A 14,468-nucleotide genomic window follows, 5' to 3' on the forward strand; every position below is an offset into this window, starting at 1 on the left:
AGGATAATGCGCCATGTCATAAAGCTGGAATCATCTCAGACTGGTTTCTTGAACATGACAATGAGGTCACTGGACTCAAATGGCCTCCACAGTCACCAGATCTCAATCCAATAGAGCATCTTTGGGATGTGGTGGAACGGGAGATTCGCATCATGGATGTGCAGCCGACAAATCTGCGGCAACTGTGTGATGCCATCATGTCACTATGGAGCAAAATCTCTGAGGAGCTTCCAGCACCTTGCTGAATCTATGCCACGAAGAATTGAGGCAGTTCTGGAGGCAAAAGGGGGTCCAACCCGTTACTAGCATGGTGTACCTAATAAAGTGGCCGGTGAGTGTAGATAAATCATATAGTAAATGTTATAATATGAAAAGTAATATAATACACATTTAATATTATATACTGTCTGTATGATAATATATAAAATAGATAAAAAATATGAGGTATTCAACGGGGCTTGTACACTAGTTTTGTGGTGTACAAGCCCTGAAATAGTCGCACTTCCTAGCGCAGGTCAGGAGCTGTGACTATTTTTTCCCTTACACCAACTCCACACCAAGTGGGCGTGAAGGAACATGAAGGGGGCATGGCCGGATGCAGAGTGGGCCGGCGTGGGGCATTTCAGTTCCTGTCACAGGTCATAGCGCAATTGTACACCAGGCTTCCAGATATATACCGAGTATAAGCCGACCCAAGTATAAGCCGAGGCCCCTAATTTTACCACAAAAACCTGGTAAAACCCATTGACTTGAGTATAAGCCGAGGGTGTGAAATGCATTGGTCACAGCCTCCCCAGTATATAGCCTGCCGGACCCTGCCCCATAGTATATAGCCAGCACCTGCCACCCAGTATATAGCCTGCCAGCCCATATCCCCCAGTATATAGCCAGCCCCCTGCACCAGTATATAGCTAGCAGTGGGGGAAGCCAGAAAGGTGAGTTTCGATATATTTTTTTACTCGAGTATAAGCCGAGTTTGGGTTTTTTCAGCACATTTTTTTGTGTACTAAAAATCTAGGCTTATACTCGAATATATATGGTAAGTAGGCCGGATCCTCTAAATATGTTTTGGCAAGGTGGAAGGGGAGCGTGTTATATATTCCCCCCCCCTATGTTATATATTTTATTTAATAATATTACATTCATATATACTGTTATATGAATACAAATGACTCTAATCATGTAAAATATTGTATCTTATATATTGTCTGGAAAAAAAATATACATTTCAAAAAAATACTATATAGATAACAATGTATTATTTTATAATAGTAATATAATAAAATACTATAAAATTTTCTATTCTATTATATATAACATGAGTTGGCGGCGTTGTACCTCGCTCAGTATCACTAGTGGAATTATATCTCCTTGGATAAGACTCTGATGGTTAGCGGAGGTGCCGGGCTGTCTCTTATTTTTCCCTACAGATTTTGGGAAGGCAGCTGTGATAACTGCTAAATTACGGCGCGCTCCTGTTGTATCAGATTATTGTATTTATGTAACCCTTCTCTCCTGTCAGGAAGGTTAAATACACTCGGCCCCCCTCACTTGTAAAGCAGATAGCTCGGGTTTAATGTTGCGGACTGGCTGGGACTTTGAAGAATAATTTAGCCATACACTGTAAAAATCTCGACTTTAACCACTTCCCCTCCGGACACATGTACACTACGGGTACATTTTTAGGCCAGATCACTGCAAATTGTAGTAAATCTTCCAAGTGGAGTGAGCCGGAGTAAATCTAAAAAAGCCACAAATTTAATGTAGTTTTTACCAGTTCGGGTCAAATGGGTTTACTGAGAATTGAATATAGTTTATAAAATATATAGATATTAAAAAAATAACATATTTATCTTTTAAGAAGGTCCCTCACAACTCGAGCCATGACTCTATGGTCCCTTTAGAACGGAAGTATGCTGAGACAATCACTGGCCTCATGTGGATGTGCCGCTGAGGCCAGTAGTTCATAAAACTCCTGTAATCCTGTGTGGTGACTGATCACAGGTGATTAACCCCTTAGATGGGGCGGTCAATACTGACCACCGCAACATTCAAGCTTCTATATTATTATAACTTTCTCTGAAATGTGCCCTCATGTCTTCATACATGGCCCCTCCTTTTCCTCGTCATTCTCCGTATCACTTGGGGTCCTATCCTCAGTGGGGGTTTCGGAAAACTGGCCCACAAGCTGTATTAAATACCCCCCACCCCCCTACCAGTCTTGATTGATAGTTTCCGCTCCTTTTGGGAAACTGGGCAAGAGATGGTGCATCAGACCTAACTGAACATGCCTATGGGGCACCAAAATGCTCATTTGCATTTTAAAGATGGCTGTTGCAACCACAATTTTACAGTACCTATTATAACAGGTCTGCATAATGTTCCTTAAAAGGGACCCGTCGCCAGGAATGTGATTTTTAGCTGGTGTCATGTTCCAAAAGCCAAAGTCTTTGTCAGCTTTGTGAATCATCATTTCAATATTTCATGTAAGTTTAATTCACATTACCTGCCTCTCTGCTAGCAGCGTGTGGTGAGTCCCGGGGGAGGAGGGGACAGCTGCAGCCTTTATGTTCCTGTGTCTCCTCATGCATTCTTCCTCTCCTCCACACCACCCACCTCCGTCCCTATTCAATACACATGACAGAAGCTGGATGAGTGCGTAGGAGAGGAGACTGAGACACAGGCTGCTGCTGCCCCTCCCCGGGGACTCAACACACGCTGCTGGCAGGGAGCCAGGTTATGTGAAATAAACTTATATAAAGCACTGAAATGATTCAGAATGGTGACAAAATCATTCACTAGCCGTCGGCAGCTAGAAATGACATTCCTAGTGACTGGTTCGCTTTAAAGGGATTTTATAGGCATTTTCTGGGATCAAGGTTTTTTTTAATGTGCACCATAGAGTGGGAAACTAAAAAATTTCCCTATACTTACCTCTCTCTGGTGCTCCAGTTCTGCGCAGCGCCTCCCTTCAGTGTTACGTCAGCACAAAGCACATCCTACAGCCCGAGGCCTTAGACACTCTGTCATGGGGTCAAATGGGTAGCCCCCAATTGTCAATGTACTTCATATAAGGAGTATAGTAGTAATAACAAGAGTCACAGCACAATATAATATTATAGGAAGCGATGCTCTATAATTGTTGCTTTATGGGAAACACAAGTCTTTAGTAACGCAGACGAGGGAACATCTCCCACTTAAGACTTGAGACTTGTCCCCGCTTTTTATTGGATTTTTTTTTATACTGACGCCAAACTTTTACAATAGACTGGAGACCACCAGAATTCTTTTCGGAGGACCCCCCCTAGATGACGCATTTAGAGAGGGAAAGGGAAGATCACTCCTATAAAATACAAACAAACCCAGTAGGTAACCTAAGATAGAAGGAAAATACAGCGGTCAGGACTGATGGATGGACTGTTTGTGTAGAAAGTCCTGATCTAAGGGACTGTCTTATTCCAGCCACGCTTCATTATAGGGGAAGATCGGAGGGATGGGGGTCAGGGGGGATACAGAAGAGGGTGTTCAATTGTGTGTCAGATATCTTATCATTATAAAGATTGGGGGAGGGGTTTCCGGTTTAAAGGTGACCAATCACTGAGTACAAAATGCTAAACAAAATACCTTGTGCACATCTTGCTGTTCCCCTGATCATTTTGGTGTTGGTTTTGTTAAAACCCGTTTAATCGTTCTGAAGATATGACTCCCGGTAACTTCGCTCGCGCTAGCCGAAGGGGGCGGTAACCTTTTCTTTTCTCTGTGGGCGTGTCATTGTCTACTGTGTAAACAGAAAAGGTTACCACCCCCTGGCTAATGTGAGATAACTCTAATGTAAACTTTTGGCGGTATCTTTTGAACAGCTGGACAGGTTTTAAGGCAAAAAATGTCAAATTGATCGGAGCACTATGGAAATCGGATAAAGTATAATGTACGGCATTTTGTACTTAGTCACAGGTTCTGTTTAAATATATTCATGACTTACAAGACAGCAAGTCCGATTATGATGGTGATCAGCAGATTCTGGCTGCCTCTGACAGAAAACAGCTCCATTGGCTGTATAGTGGCCAGACTGGGTAACTGCAGCTTAAAGGAAATCTACCATGAGAATCCATCATGATAAACCAGGGACATTACTCATAAACATTTAATAAACATATATGTCATTGGTTGTCTATGGCAACCAATGAGAGCCAAGCTTTCATTTTCCCACAGCTGTATATAAAGTTAATGCTGAGCTCTGATTGGTTTCCATGGGCAACTAAAACAGTTTTACCTCAGAAACTTCTAATAAATCTCCCCCAATCTGGGAGATTAATGAAAGTGTCGGCAATTAGAGCAGCGCAGGGTCAGATGATGTATCTGGAGTCGTTTATGACTATGGAGTCTACTTTACACCAGTTTTTCTAGTTTGTAGAACAAAAAATTTGTTTCATATGTGGTGCCCAAGCCTCATAAACATGGTGCACAAGCTGCAGCAAAAAAAAAAGGATCAGTCAAAACACCAGCAAAAAGTCGATAATAAAGACCCCCCCCAATAAGTACAGACGGTCCCCTACTTAAGAACACCTGACTTACAGACGACCCCTAGTTACAAACTGACCTCTGAATGTTGGCAATTTACTGTACTTTAGCCTTAGGCTGGGGTTACAATGATAAAGTATACAGTTCCGACTTACATACAAATTCAACTTAAAGGGCACCTACCACCACATATCTACCTATAAAGGTAGATCGGGTGGTAGGTGGATCAATGGGACGTGAGGATAGCCCTTTTAAGGGCTAATCCTCACGTCCCTGCACTTTTTTGATAACTTTTATTTGATATTTATTCAAATTTACTTATGCGGCTACTGGGGCGACGGCAGGATCGCCGGACGAGGGCGCGCAGCTACGCGGAGCTGCGCACCGAAGATGGGTGAGTAGGAGGGGTAAAGTGGCTACCGGGGCGTGGAGTAGCCGCCTCGTGTAACCTCAGATGCGGCTACTCCACGCCCCAGTAGCCGCATAAGTAAATTTGAATAAATATCAAATAAAAGTTATCAAAAAAGTGCAGGGACGTGAGGATTAGCCCTTAAAAGGGCTATCCTCACGTCCCATTGATCCACCTACCACCCAATCTACCTTTATAGGTAGATTTGTGGTGGTAGGTTCCCTTTAAGAACAAACCTAGTAGTAGTGTAGTGCTATATCTCACTACAGTACTCACTCTGGCCAGTAGATTTAAGGGGTTTTCCCCTGAAGATAAGTTAGGACCTATCCTATCCAGTATCAGACACACGACAGGTAGACTACTTATTCTAAGTTTACTTAATAAATAAAAAATGCTGTAAATCAATAATATATGAATACACAAAAAAAATGTAAAAGTCATTTTAGAAAATCTGAGAATTCTTCATTTTTATTTATTTGCAAATTAGTATTTTGGTGCATGATGGGTATAGCTGCGAGCTCTGTTGCACCCTCTCTTTCCCAGTTTCAATACCCAATGCCTCCATACACCTGTGAAATTCGGTAAAAGAGGGTGCACCAGCCCTCGCAGGCCAAGGCCATGATGCGCAGACATGCTCACAGAAACATTCTCTGCATTCAAGCATCAGATTTTTGGAAAAATCCTTAACACCTTAACAATGAGGGCCATATAATTATGGCGTTGCGTCATTATGGATATATTAATAGGGCTCACAGACTTATCCTTCTCCACACATGGTGGGGGTCTACTGTATACACCCCCCAAGGAAATTCATTGTAGGAATAGCAATCCTTTGCTTTGACAGATAAGACCCTCTCCCAGGCTCCCATGGCTAGACCCTCCAAGAGGCAGTGTCTAATTCAGAAGCAGCATATTCCAAATGTACTGCAATACTACACAATTGCAATGTATAGTAGGAGCAATCAGATCCTCTGGGGCTGAAGTACCTTGAAAAAAATTGTAAAAAAAAAAAATTGGAAAAAAAAGGAAAAGTTCAAATCAGCCCTTTACCCTAGAAATATAAATTAAAAAAAAAAAAAAAACATAATCATAAACATGTTAGTTATCCCCAGCACTTTTAATCAAAAGGGATCAATAAGTGGGATTAAGGAAACTTCAAATAGAATGTACAAATTACACATCTTCGTAGTATGAAAAGTATGAAAAAGTCATGGGCGCCAGAATATGGCGACAAGAATCTTTTTTTTTTGTACTATAGGATTTCATTTTTAAAATATACTAAAATATAATAAAAGCTGTATGGACTTTGTATATCTGTGATAGTAGCGACCCAAACAAAAAAGGGTTGGTGTCTTTGGATCGTACAGTGAGGGGCACAAAAAAAGAGACCACAAGAAAATGGTGCGATTTCTTTTTTTCATCACATTGGGAATTTTTTTCCAGCCTCCCAGTACATTGCATGGGATATGAATCGGTGACACTAGGAAGTATGATTTGCCCCACAGAAAACAAGCCCTTATATGGTTCTTTAAAAATATTAAGGAACACATTTATCATACGCCCACCCCCCCGCCATATTTGTGAGGAGGCAAATTCTAGCAGGGGCAGTTCTACATCAGGTCTGGCCTGAGGTCAAGGTGCGCCATAGCCGGCCGAGTGAAAGCTAGAGGTAGTGCACAGGCGGGAGGCAGGAATGCCCACTCCACTACTGACCACGACCACTTGTTGTGGTTTGTCACTTAGCAGGAGCAATAGGCACAGTTCCTGGTGTGTGCTTTTTCAGGGGTTTTACGGCAGATTTAACCTGTACAGAGTCACGGCTGCTCCCGCGACCCACTTCTCGGGCTGCGGGCTCACCTGTGCCCCTCTCTGTGCTCCTGGTGGCCCGACTCACCTGTCCTGCTTCTTAAAACCGGGTGGTTCTTAGATTCTGCTCTCAGGTGCCGGCTTGCGTCCAGTGGGTCTACTACCCCTGGTACCTGACAGGCTCTGAAAAATTTGGTCCTAAACGAACTACAAACACTGAAAATGGCATTAATGGCAAAGGGTTAAAGGGAAATTCTTGTTAATTTTATAGATTTTATAGATTTACAGGCTCCCCTGTAAATGAGTTGGTACCACCGCTGTATCGGTGGCAGGTATCGGACAACAACCATTCCAAAATTCTGCGTCAATTCCAATAAAATTAGGTCGGAATAACTCTTTAAGATGCCTAAATAACCCATTATGTTCCAAATTACAGTAGATTTAAGCAGTTCCTTCTTCCGGTATATCTCATACAGTGGCTCAGGCTGTTTACTCCTCATACACCTCCCTGCTGTGGTCATCAGGCTCTTGGTATCACTCGTATTGTTTGTAGGTGATCAGATCCAATCATTAGGCGTGAGGTGGACAATGATGGGCCTCATTGCTCGGTTTCCCACCCTTCTTCAGGCCACTGATTTGCTTTTCACAGGATGTGAATTGGTGACATTAGCTGCTATCTAATCTGTTATTGTTCCGCGGGATGTCCCATTAAGCCAGGCCGTCATTGTGGTTTCCTATCAGTGGCCATTAATGATGCCTTTAACACCTCCTAAATGATTACATCTAATACATAATAGTCAGGCCGGGCCTCTTCTCTCTGCTCTTGTTGACAGATTGAATCATCAGTTTCAGGTCTTTTTTATCTCATGGAATTTACATGATAATGAAATGTGAAAGCACTTGGAGAAAGTCAACATCTGACCAGGGGGCGAGGAGACACTTGTCCTGTACATATTTACTTAAAGGGGCTTCATTGGCATTTGATGGCCTATCCATGACTCCTATTGAAAGTGAATTGGAGGCGCGGCTGTAGTCGTTACATTGTGACGGAGTCAACTGCATCCGGCTCCGTATAACTTGTTTACATTGGGCAGCCGATTTGGTCTGAGTCTCGATTTATTTGACAGAAACTGAAGATCAGCTTGGCTTAATATTGGACTGGGATCCTTTGGGCTCACCAGATACAATTATTTTCCGGAGTCCACCAGGTTGTCTTCTTCTGAATGTCTGGGTCCCAATTTTGGGTTAGAGCCTGGGTCCACCGGAGAATCCTCTGGTTATCTGGTGGGCCAGCTCAACACCAGCCAAGTTGATATACGATGAGGCAGATTTATCAGGGCATGTACGCCTGAAATCAGGCGTACATGTCCTAAAATATTTCCACCTTTACGCCAACTCCAAGCCAAGTGTGCAAGGACGGGTGTGAGGGGGCCACGGCCAGCGGTGGAGTGGCCTGCACAGGGCATTCCTGCCCCACACCTGGCTATGGTGCCGGCACCCCTTTGGCACAATCTTTTATGTCCTAGATTTGCACTTGTGCCAGTGATTTGACACCCAGAGATCTGATGCTTATCCCTTCGGCATCCTGCAGATTAACGAAGTGCCCCAACTTTTTTAGGGGCACCTTTAACATGGGGCGTGCGACAAAATTCTATTGGATTTTGCATGATAAATCTGGTACATGGTCCGACTTTAGTTGGAACGCTGCCTACAGTTCAGACTTTTCCACTTCGGTGACGTCACCACTTTGGTTACGGGAAGGAACGAGGGACAAAATTCCAACGCATTTCGGAGACTGACTTCCTGGACGAAGAGGAGATGAGGCCTGTCTATGAGCTTCAGGATCGTGAAAAAGACCACAGCAATGACCTGGAGTAGAACCCAGGTGAGAGGGAGTGATGCACACAGTGCACAGCAAAAACAGCGACGGCCGTTTCGCACGGTATGCGCAAGCCGGAAGAAGCGAGTGTACGAGTGTATCTTCCTATATACTTACTAAATACATGTGCAAGCAGTTTGCACATAAAAGAACTAGCAAAGTCTGACATAAAACTGGCGCACGGTCCTTAGTAAAAATTTTTTTTTTGCAGACACACAATAGATTATACACTGGCCCACATTTATCAAAAGTAGTGCAGTCTGTGTAATGTGCAGAGTACGAAGAAGCAAGAAAAGTGGAGCACCCTCTTCATGAATCTGGCGCCCCCTGAACTGCTTGATAAGTTCCAACTTATTTTTGGTGCACCTTTCACATAGGGTGTGCGACACACTTCTGTCGAGTCGCGGTAATAAATATGGCGCACGGTCTGACTGTGCACCACAACGCCCCTTTGTGCGCAGAAAGTTTTGGCGTAGAAGTGAGTGGGGTTGCAGTGCTCCATTCCTTTATGGTAGTGAAAGGAGAGTCATCCCTTTAAGAAATGACCCTTTAATGAAGACAATTTAGAGCATCTTCTGCGCTTCTATCTTTCTTCTGTCTATCTACTATCTATCTTACATTCATCTATCTATCCCCTATCCATCTACTATAATAGGGGATTCCTTTCTGTGACTGCACAACCCTTAAAGATAGAGAACTCAGAGAATATGCTGGAGCTATATATGTAGTATAATCGCTGTATAGGGAGGGAGTTATGTCTTTCAGGAGCATGGAAAAGCTGGGTGTCTATTAGTCAGACGCCTCTGTCCCAGATACAGCAGTAACAGGTAATAGCAAGTGGTTAGAGGACAGAAAATGACTTTTTTTGGGAGTTAAAGCAGAAATTTTTCAGATTGTTGCATAAGTAGCTGATGATAATGGGATGACAAGTGACCCCCTGACTGCCGCCATATTAACTCATAAATCCTCGCAGAGGTCACAGGAGAGCTCCTCAGTACGGGCTGGCAAGGGTTAAGGCCAGGGGCCCCGTGATGACAGCACAGGAGCATTAACCATCTCCTGCCCAGGAGAGAAGAGACAGGACAATGTGCCGGAGCCTCAGCGCTGAACCTCCCTCAGATATAGACAAACACACAGCAGCAGCAGCAGCATCCTGGCTCCACAGGCTCCGGCACAGGCGCCTCATAAAAGCCAAGATAAACAGTGCAGGGGCTCAGGAGGATCCCAGACCACTGCCCACCCCCATCCTGCACCCACACCAGGGGGCACCAACGCCCTGCACCCACACCAGGGGGTCCCACACCCTGCACCCACAGCATGGGGCCCCCACACCCTGCACCCACACCAGGGGGTCCCACACCCTGCACCCACACCAGGGGGCTCCTACACCCTGCACCCACAGCATGGGGCCCCCACACCCTGCACCCACACCAGGGGGCTCCTACACCCTGCACCCACAGCATGGGGCCCCCACACCCTGCACCCACACCAGGGGGTCTCACACCTGGCACCCACACCAGAGGGTACCCCCACCCTGCACCCACACCAGGGGACCCACACCCTACACCCACACCAGGGGGTCCCACACCCTGCACCCACACCAGGGGGCTCCCACACCCTGCACCCACACCAGGAGGTCCCACACCAGGGGGCTCCTACACCCTGCAACCACAGCATGGGGCCCCCACACCCTGCACCCACACCAGGGGGCTCCTACACCCTGCACGCACAGCATGGGGCCCCCACACCCTGCACCCACACCAGGGGGTCTCACACCCTGCACCCACACCAGAGGGTCCCCCCACCCTGCACCCACACCAGGGGACCCACACCCTACACCCACACCAGGGGGTCCCACACCCTGCACCCACACCAGGGGGCTCCCACACCCTGCACCCACACCAGGAGGTCCCACACCCTGCACCCACACCAGGGGGCTCCTACACCCTGCACCCACAGCATGGGGCCCCCACACCCTCCACCCACACCAGGGGGCTCCTACACCCTGCACCCAAAGCATGGGGCCCCCACACCCTGCACCCACACCAGGGGGTCCCACACCCTGCACCCACACCAGGGGGTCCCACACCAGGGGGTCCCACACCCTGCACCCACACCAGAGGGTCCCCCCACCATGTACAGTATGAATAGTAAATATCCCATATATATCTACAGCATATATTTTTTACCTATCTACAGCATCTGTTTATCTATCTCTATATTTCTACAGTAGCTATCCTCCATCTATCTACAGTATCTATTTATTTATTTATTCTGTGTATCTTCTACGTCTTATACTATTGTTATATTTGTTATCTTTATGTATCTCATCTATTCATGTGTGTATTCAATCTGCCTCAGCCTTTCCGCCTCTTTCTATCTCCTATCTATCTATCTATCTATCTATCTATCTATCTATCTCATATCTATCTACCTATATCATATCTATCTATCTATCTATCTATCTATCTATCTCATATCTATCTACCTATATCATATCTATCTATCTATCTATCTATCTCATATCTATCTACCTATATCATATCTATCTATCTATCTATCTATCTATCTATCTATCTATCTATCTCATATCTATCTACCTATATCATATCTATCTATCTATCTATCTATCTATCTATCTATCTCATATCTATCTATTTATCTATCTCATATCTATCTATCTATCTATCTATCTACCTGTCTCATATCTATCTATTTATCTATCTCATATCTATCTATCTATCTATCTATCTATCTATCTATCTATCTATCTATCTATCTATCTACCTATCTCATATCTATCTATTTATCTATCTCATATCTATCTATCTATCTATCTATCTCATAGCTATCTATTTCATATCTATCTATCTATCTATCTATCATCTATATATCTATCTATCTCATATCTATCTATCTATCTATTTCATATCTATCTATCTATCTATCTCATATCTATCTATGTATCTATCTCATATCTATCGATCTATCTATCCATTTATCTATCTATCTTTCTATCTCTGTAAAGTCTGTCGTTTATACATTTATATATGTATTCTATGTATCTTGTATATCTTATACTATTGTTATATCTGTTATTCCTGTATATTATATATATATATATATATATATATAGATCATCCTTATGTATCTGCTGCCCCTCTCATATGTTGTCTCATGTCTATGTCTCCCTCAGCCTTTCCCCCGTGCCCCATCCCCTATAGATATTTCTGTGCCCTCTATCCTTTTTGGCTGCCCCCTCCTGTGCTGAGCCCTGAGCCCCTGTGTGTGTAATGGGGCTGGTAGATACCAGTAGAGGGCGACAGACACCGGGTCCCTGCAGAGAATGGGCACAACACCCCCCACCCCATTCATGTGAAAGAGGGAGGTGTCAGGGAAGCGACCAACCATGACTACAGGCCATCTCACTACTTAAACCTGCATGACATCACAGCCCTATGGAGCCGGGCTAATAAATCCTAAGTAGCCACAGGGACTGGGGACAGAGCAGTGCACTGCAGCAGTGAGGAGGACCCTGCATGTGCACATGTGAGGATAGCCCTGCCTTGTACCCTGACAACACTGCCTGTCTGTGCAGAATACAGGGGACTGTGCAACATCCTCATCCTCGCCATCCCTACTACAACTTCTACTACTACTGCCATCATCCTAAATTTCATCGTCTTGGAGAAACTGAGTCCCTGGTTACCATGGTGTTTCAGCTGAAAGTGGAGAATATTTAACAAGGGGTGGGGGGGGGAGGCTGGAGCCAGCAGGCAGACAAACTGGTGCCATCAGGACTGGAGAAGAGACAAGACTTGAGCTGCTTGTGCTGGACTGCAATGAGAGGGGGGGACCATCCGAAATCTCCCCTCTCATCCCCTCACTGATGCATCATTTATGATCCCTGACATAGAGAGAGGATAGCCCAGGTCACAGACTACTCTCTGCAGCATGGATCACTCGCAGTGCCTTGTGACTATCTACGCCCTGGTGGTCTTCTTGGGACTCCGACTAGACCAAGCTGTGTGCCAGCATTACTTACACATCAGACCAGCTCCTAGTGAAAAGCTACCCCTGGTGGATCTTATCGAGCACCCGGATCCTATATTCGACCCCAAGGAGAAGGATCTTAACGAGACTGAGCTGAGGACTCTCTTGGGTGGCCACTTTGACCCCAACTTTATGGCCATCAACTTGCCCGAGGACAGACTTGGAGTGGAGGACCTGGCAGAGCTTGACCTACTCCTCAGGCAAAAGCCCTCTGGGGCGATGCCAGCCGAAATCAAGGGACTGGAGTTTTATGAGGGTCTTCAAGGAAAGAAGCACAGACTGAGTAAGAAACTGAGAAGGAAGCTTCAGATGTGGCTCTGGTCCCAGACTTTCTGCCCCGTCCTATACACTTGGAATGACTTGGGCATCAGATTTTGGCCCCGCTACATGAAAGTGGGCAGCTGCTACACCAAGAGGTCTTGTTCTGTACCAGAGGGGATGGTTTGTAAAGTTTCCAAGTCCATGCATCTGACCATCTTAAGGTGGAGGTGTCAACGCAGGCTAAACCAGCGCTGCACATGGATACCCATCCAGTACCCCATCATATCTGAGTGCAAGTGCTCCTGCTAGTAGGACCGCCACCACCAGCACCACCCATGGACCTCTCACTTCCAGACATGGCTTTATGGTTAATGTTGTATGCACTGTAATATGTAGGAATGTATATGTCTGTATATATGGTACCAGTTGAAATTACTATTAAAAGGTCAGTATTATTCTTTTAAATAACCAGCGTCTACTGCATTCGCCCTCCTCTCGATGGGATCTAACTTTATTATTATTATAATTATTATTATTATTATTATTATGTTTCCCAAATGTATCTGTATTTATAGACAAAGAGCACTTCGCGTGGCGAAGGAATTTTTTTAATTATTATTTTATTATAATTTTTTATTATTATTATTATTATTATTTTAAGACTTTATTCCCAAAATGCTATTTCCATTATTTGGAAAATTTAAAAAAAAAAACACACAGGAAAAAAAAAAATGGACCTCAGATGTTGATAACAAAGTAACTTTTCAACTACTGTACATAGAGAGAACACAGTTTTTTTTTTTCTTTCTTGTAAATGGAGACTAAGTATCTGCTATTTATTCTTTTCAGTTTTTTTTTTTAATTTTTATCTCTTTGTAGTAAAAGAAAACAGCGCAGATTAGAAATTAAACCACTAAAATATTTTTCCTCGCAGTCTTTGTTATGTCCTGACGTTTGGGGTTGGAGGTTTTGGCGTGTTGTAATGTTACAGCAGAGCTGAGTTTGTCACTCGGTGTCTTGTGCTGTGCAGTGACAACTTCAGCTCTGCTACATCTGTATCTGTTTGCAGTGGTAATTTATGGGATGGTGTCCTGTTTCTTTGCTGGTAGACACTGGGGTGAGAGAGCTTGCAGTCAGTCGTGTGTACTTGCTGAGGGCAGAGCTGTGAAGGCGGAGGGATTGGGCTAAGCCTCCCTGGTGTCTCTGGTTTTGTACTGCCTGACATTGCCTTTAGAAAGAACACGTGTCTTTCACACCTACAATTGTGGTATGGCAGTGTTGAAACTTGACTCTTTGTCAAGACTGAGCCTCCCAGTTGAAATGCACACAAGTTGCTGGCACTCACATGCCTGCTGCTCGCTCTTCCTTAGTCTGACAAGCTTTCCGCATGCTAGAAAATATGAAATAGAACACGATATTAGAGATGTAGCAGAGCTGATTTGGCCACGGAACCTAAGAACTGCAATATGTCAATGTGTTGTATGTGGTTTTGCATAGGACTGCTCTGATCTCCATGCACAGTATAGAGTAGTTGTGGGA

The 14,468-nt window shown here is 44.5% G+C and overlaps 1 protein-coding gene across 1 annotated transcript; it reads left to right on the plus strand.

The window, feature by feature from the left end:
- Positions 1-12,013: 12,013 nt before the first annotated feature.
- NOG (noggin) lies at positions 12,014-13,852 on the plus strand. Its single transcript, XM_072112314.1, has one exon. It carries the CDS (start codon positions 12,570-12,572, stop codon positions 13,236-13,238), a length of 669 nt encoding a protein of 222 aa, XP_071968415.1. The 5' UTR covers positions 12,014-12,569; the 3' UTR covers positions 13,239-13,852.
- The last annotated feature ends 616 nt before the right edge of the window (positions 13,853-14,468 follow it).

The sequence above is a fragment of the Engystomops pustulosus genome, chromosome 6 (genome assembly GCF_040894005.1).
Source record: "Engystomops pustulosus chromosome 6, aEngPut4.maternal, whole genome shotgun sequence".
Classification (NCBI taxonomy): domain Eukaryota; kingdom Metazoa; phylum Chordata; class Amphibia; order Anura; family Leptodactylidae; genus Engystomops; species Engystomops pustulosus.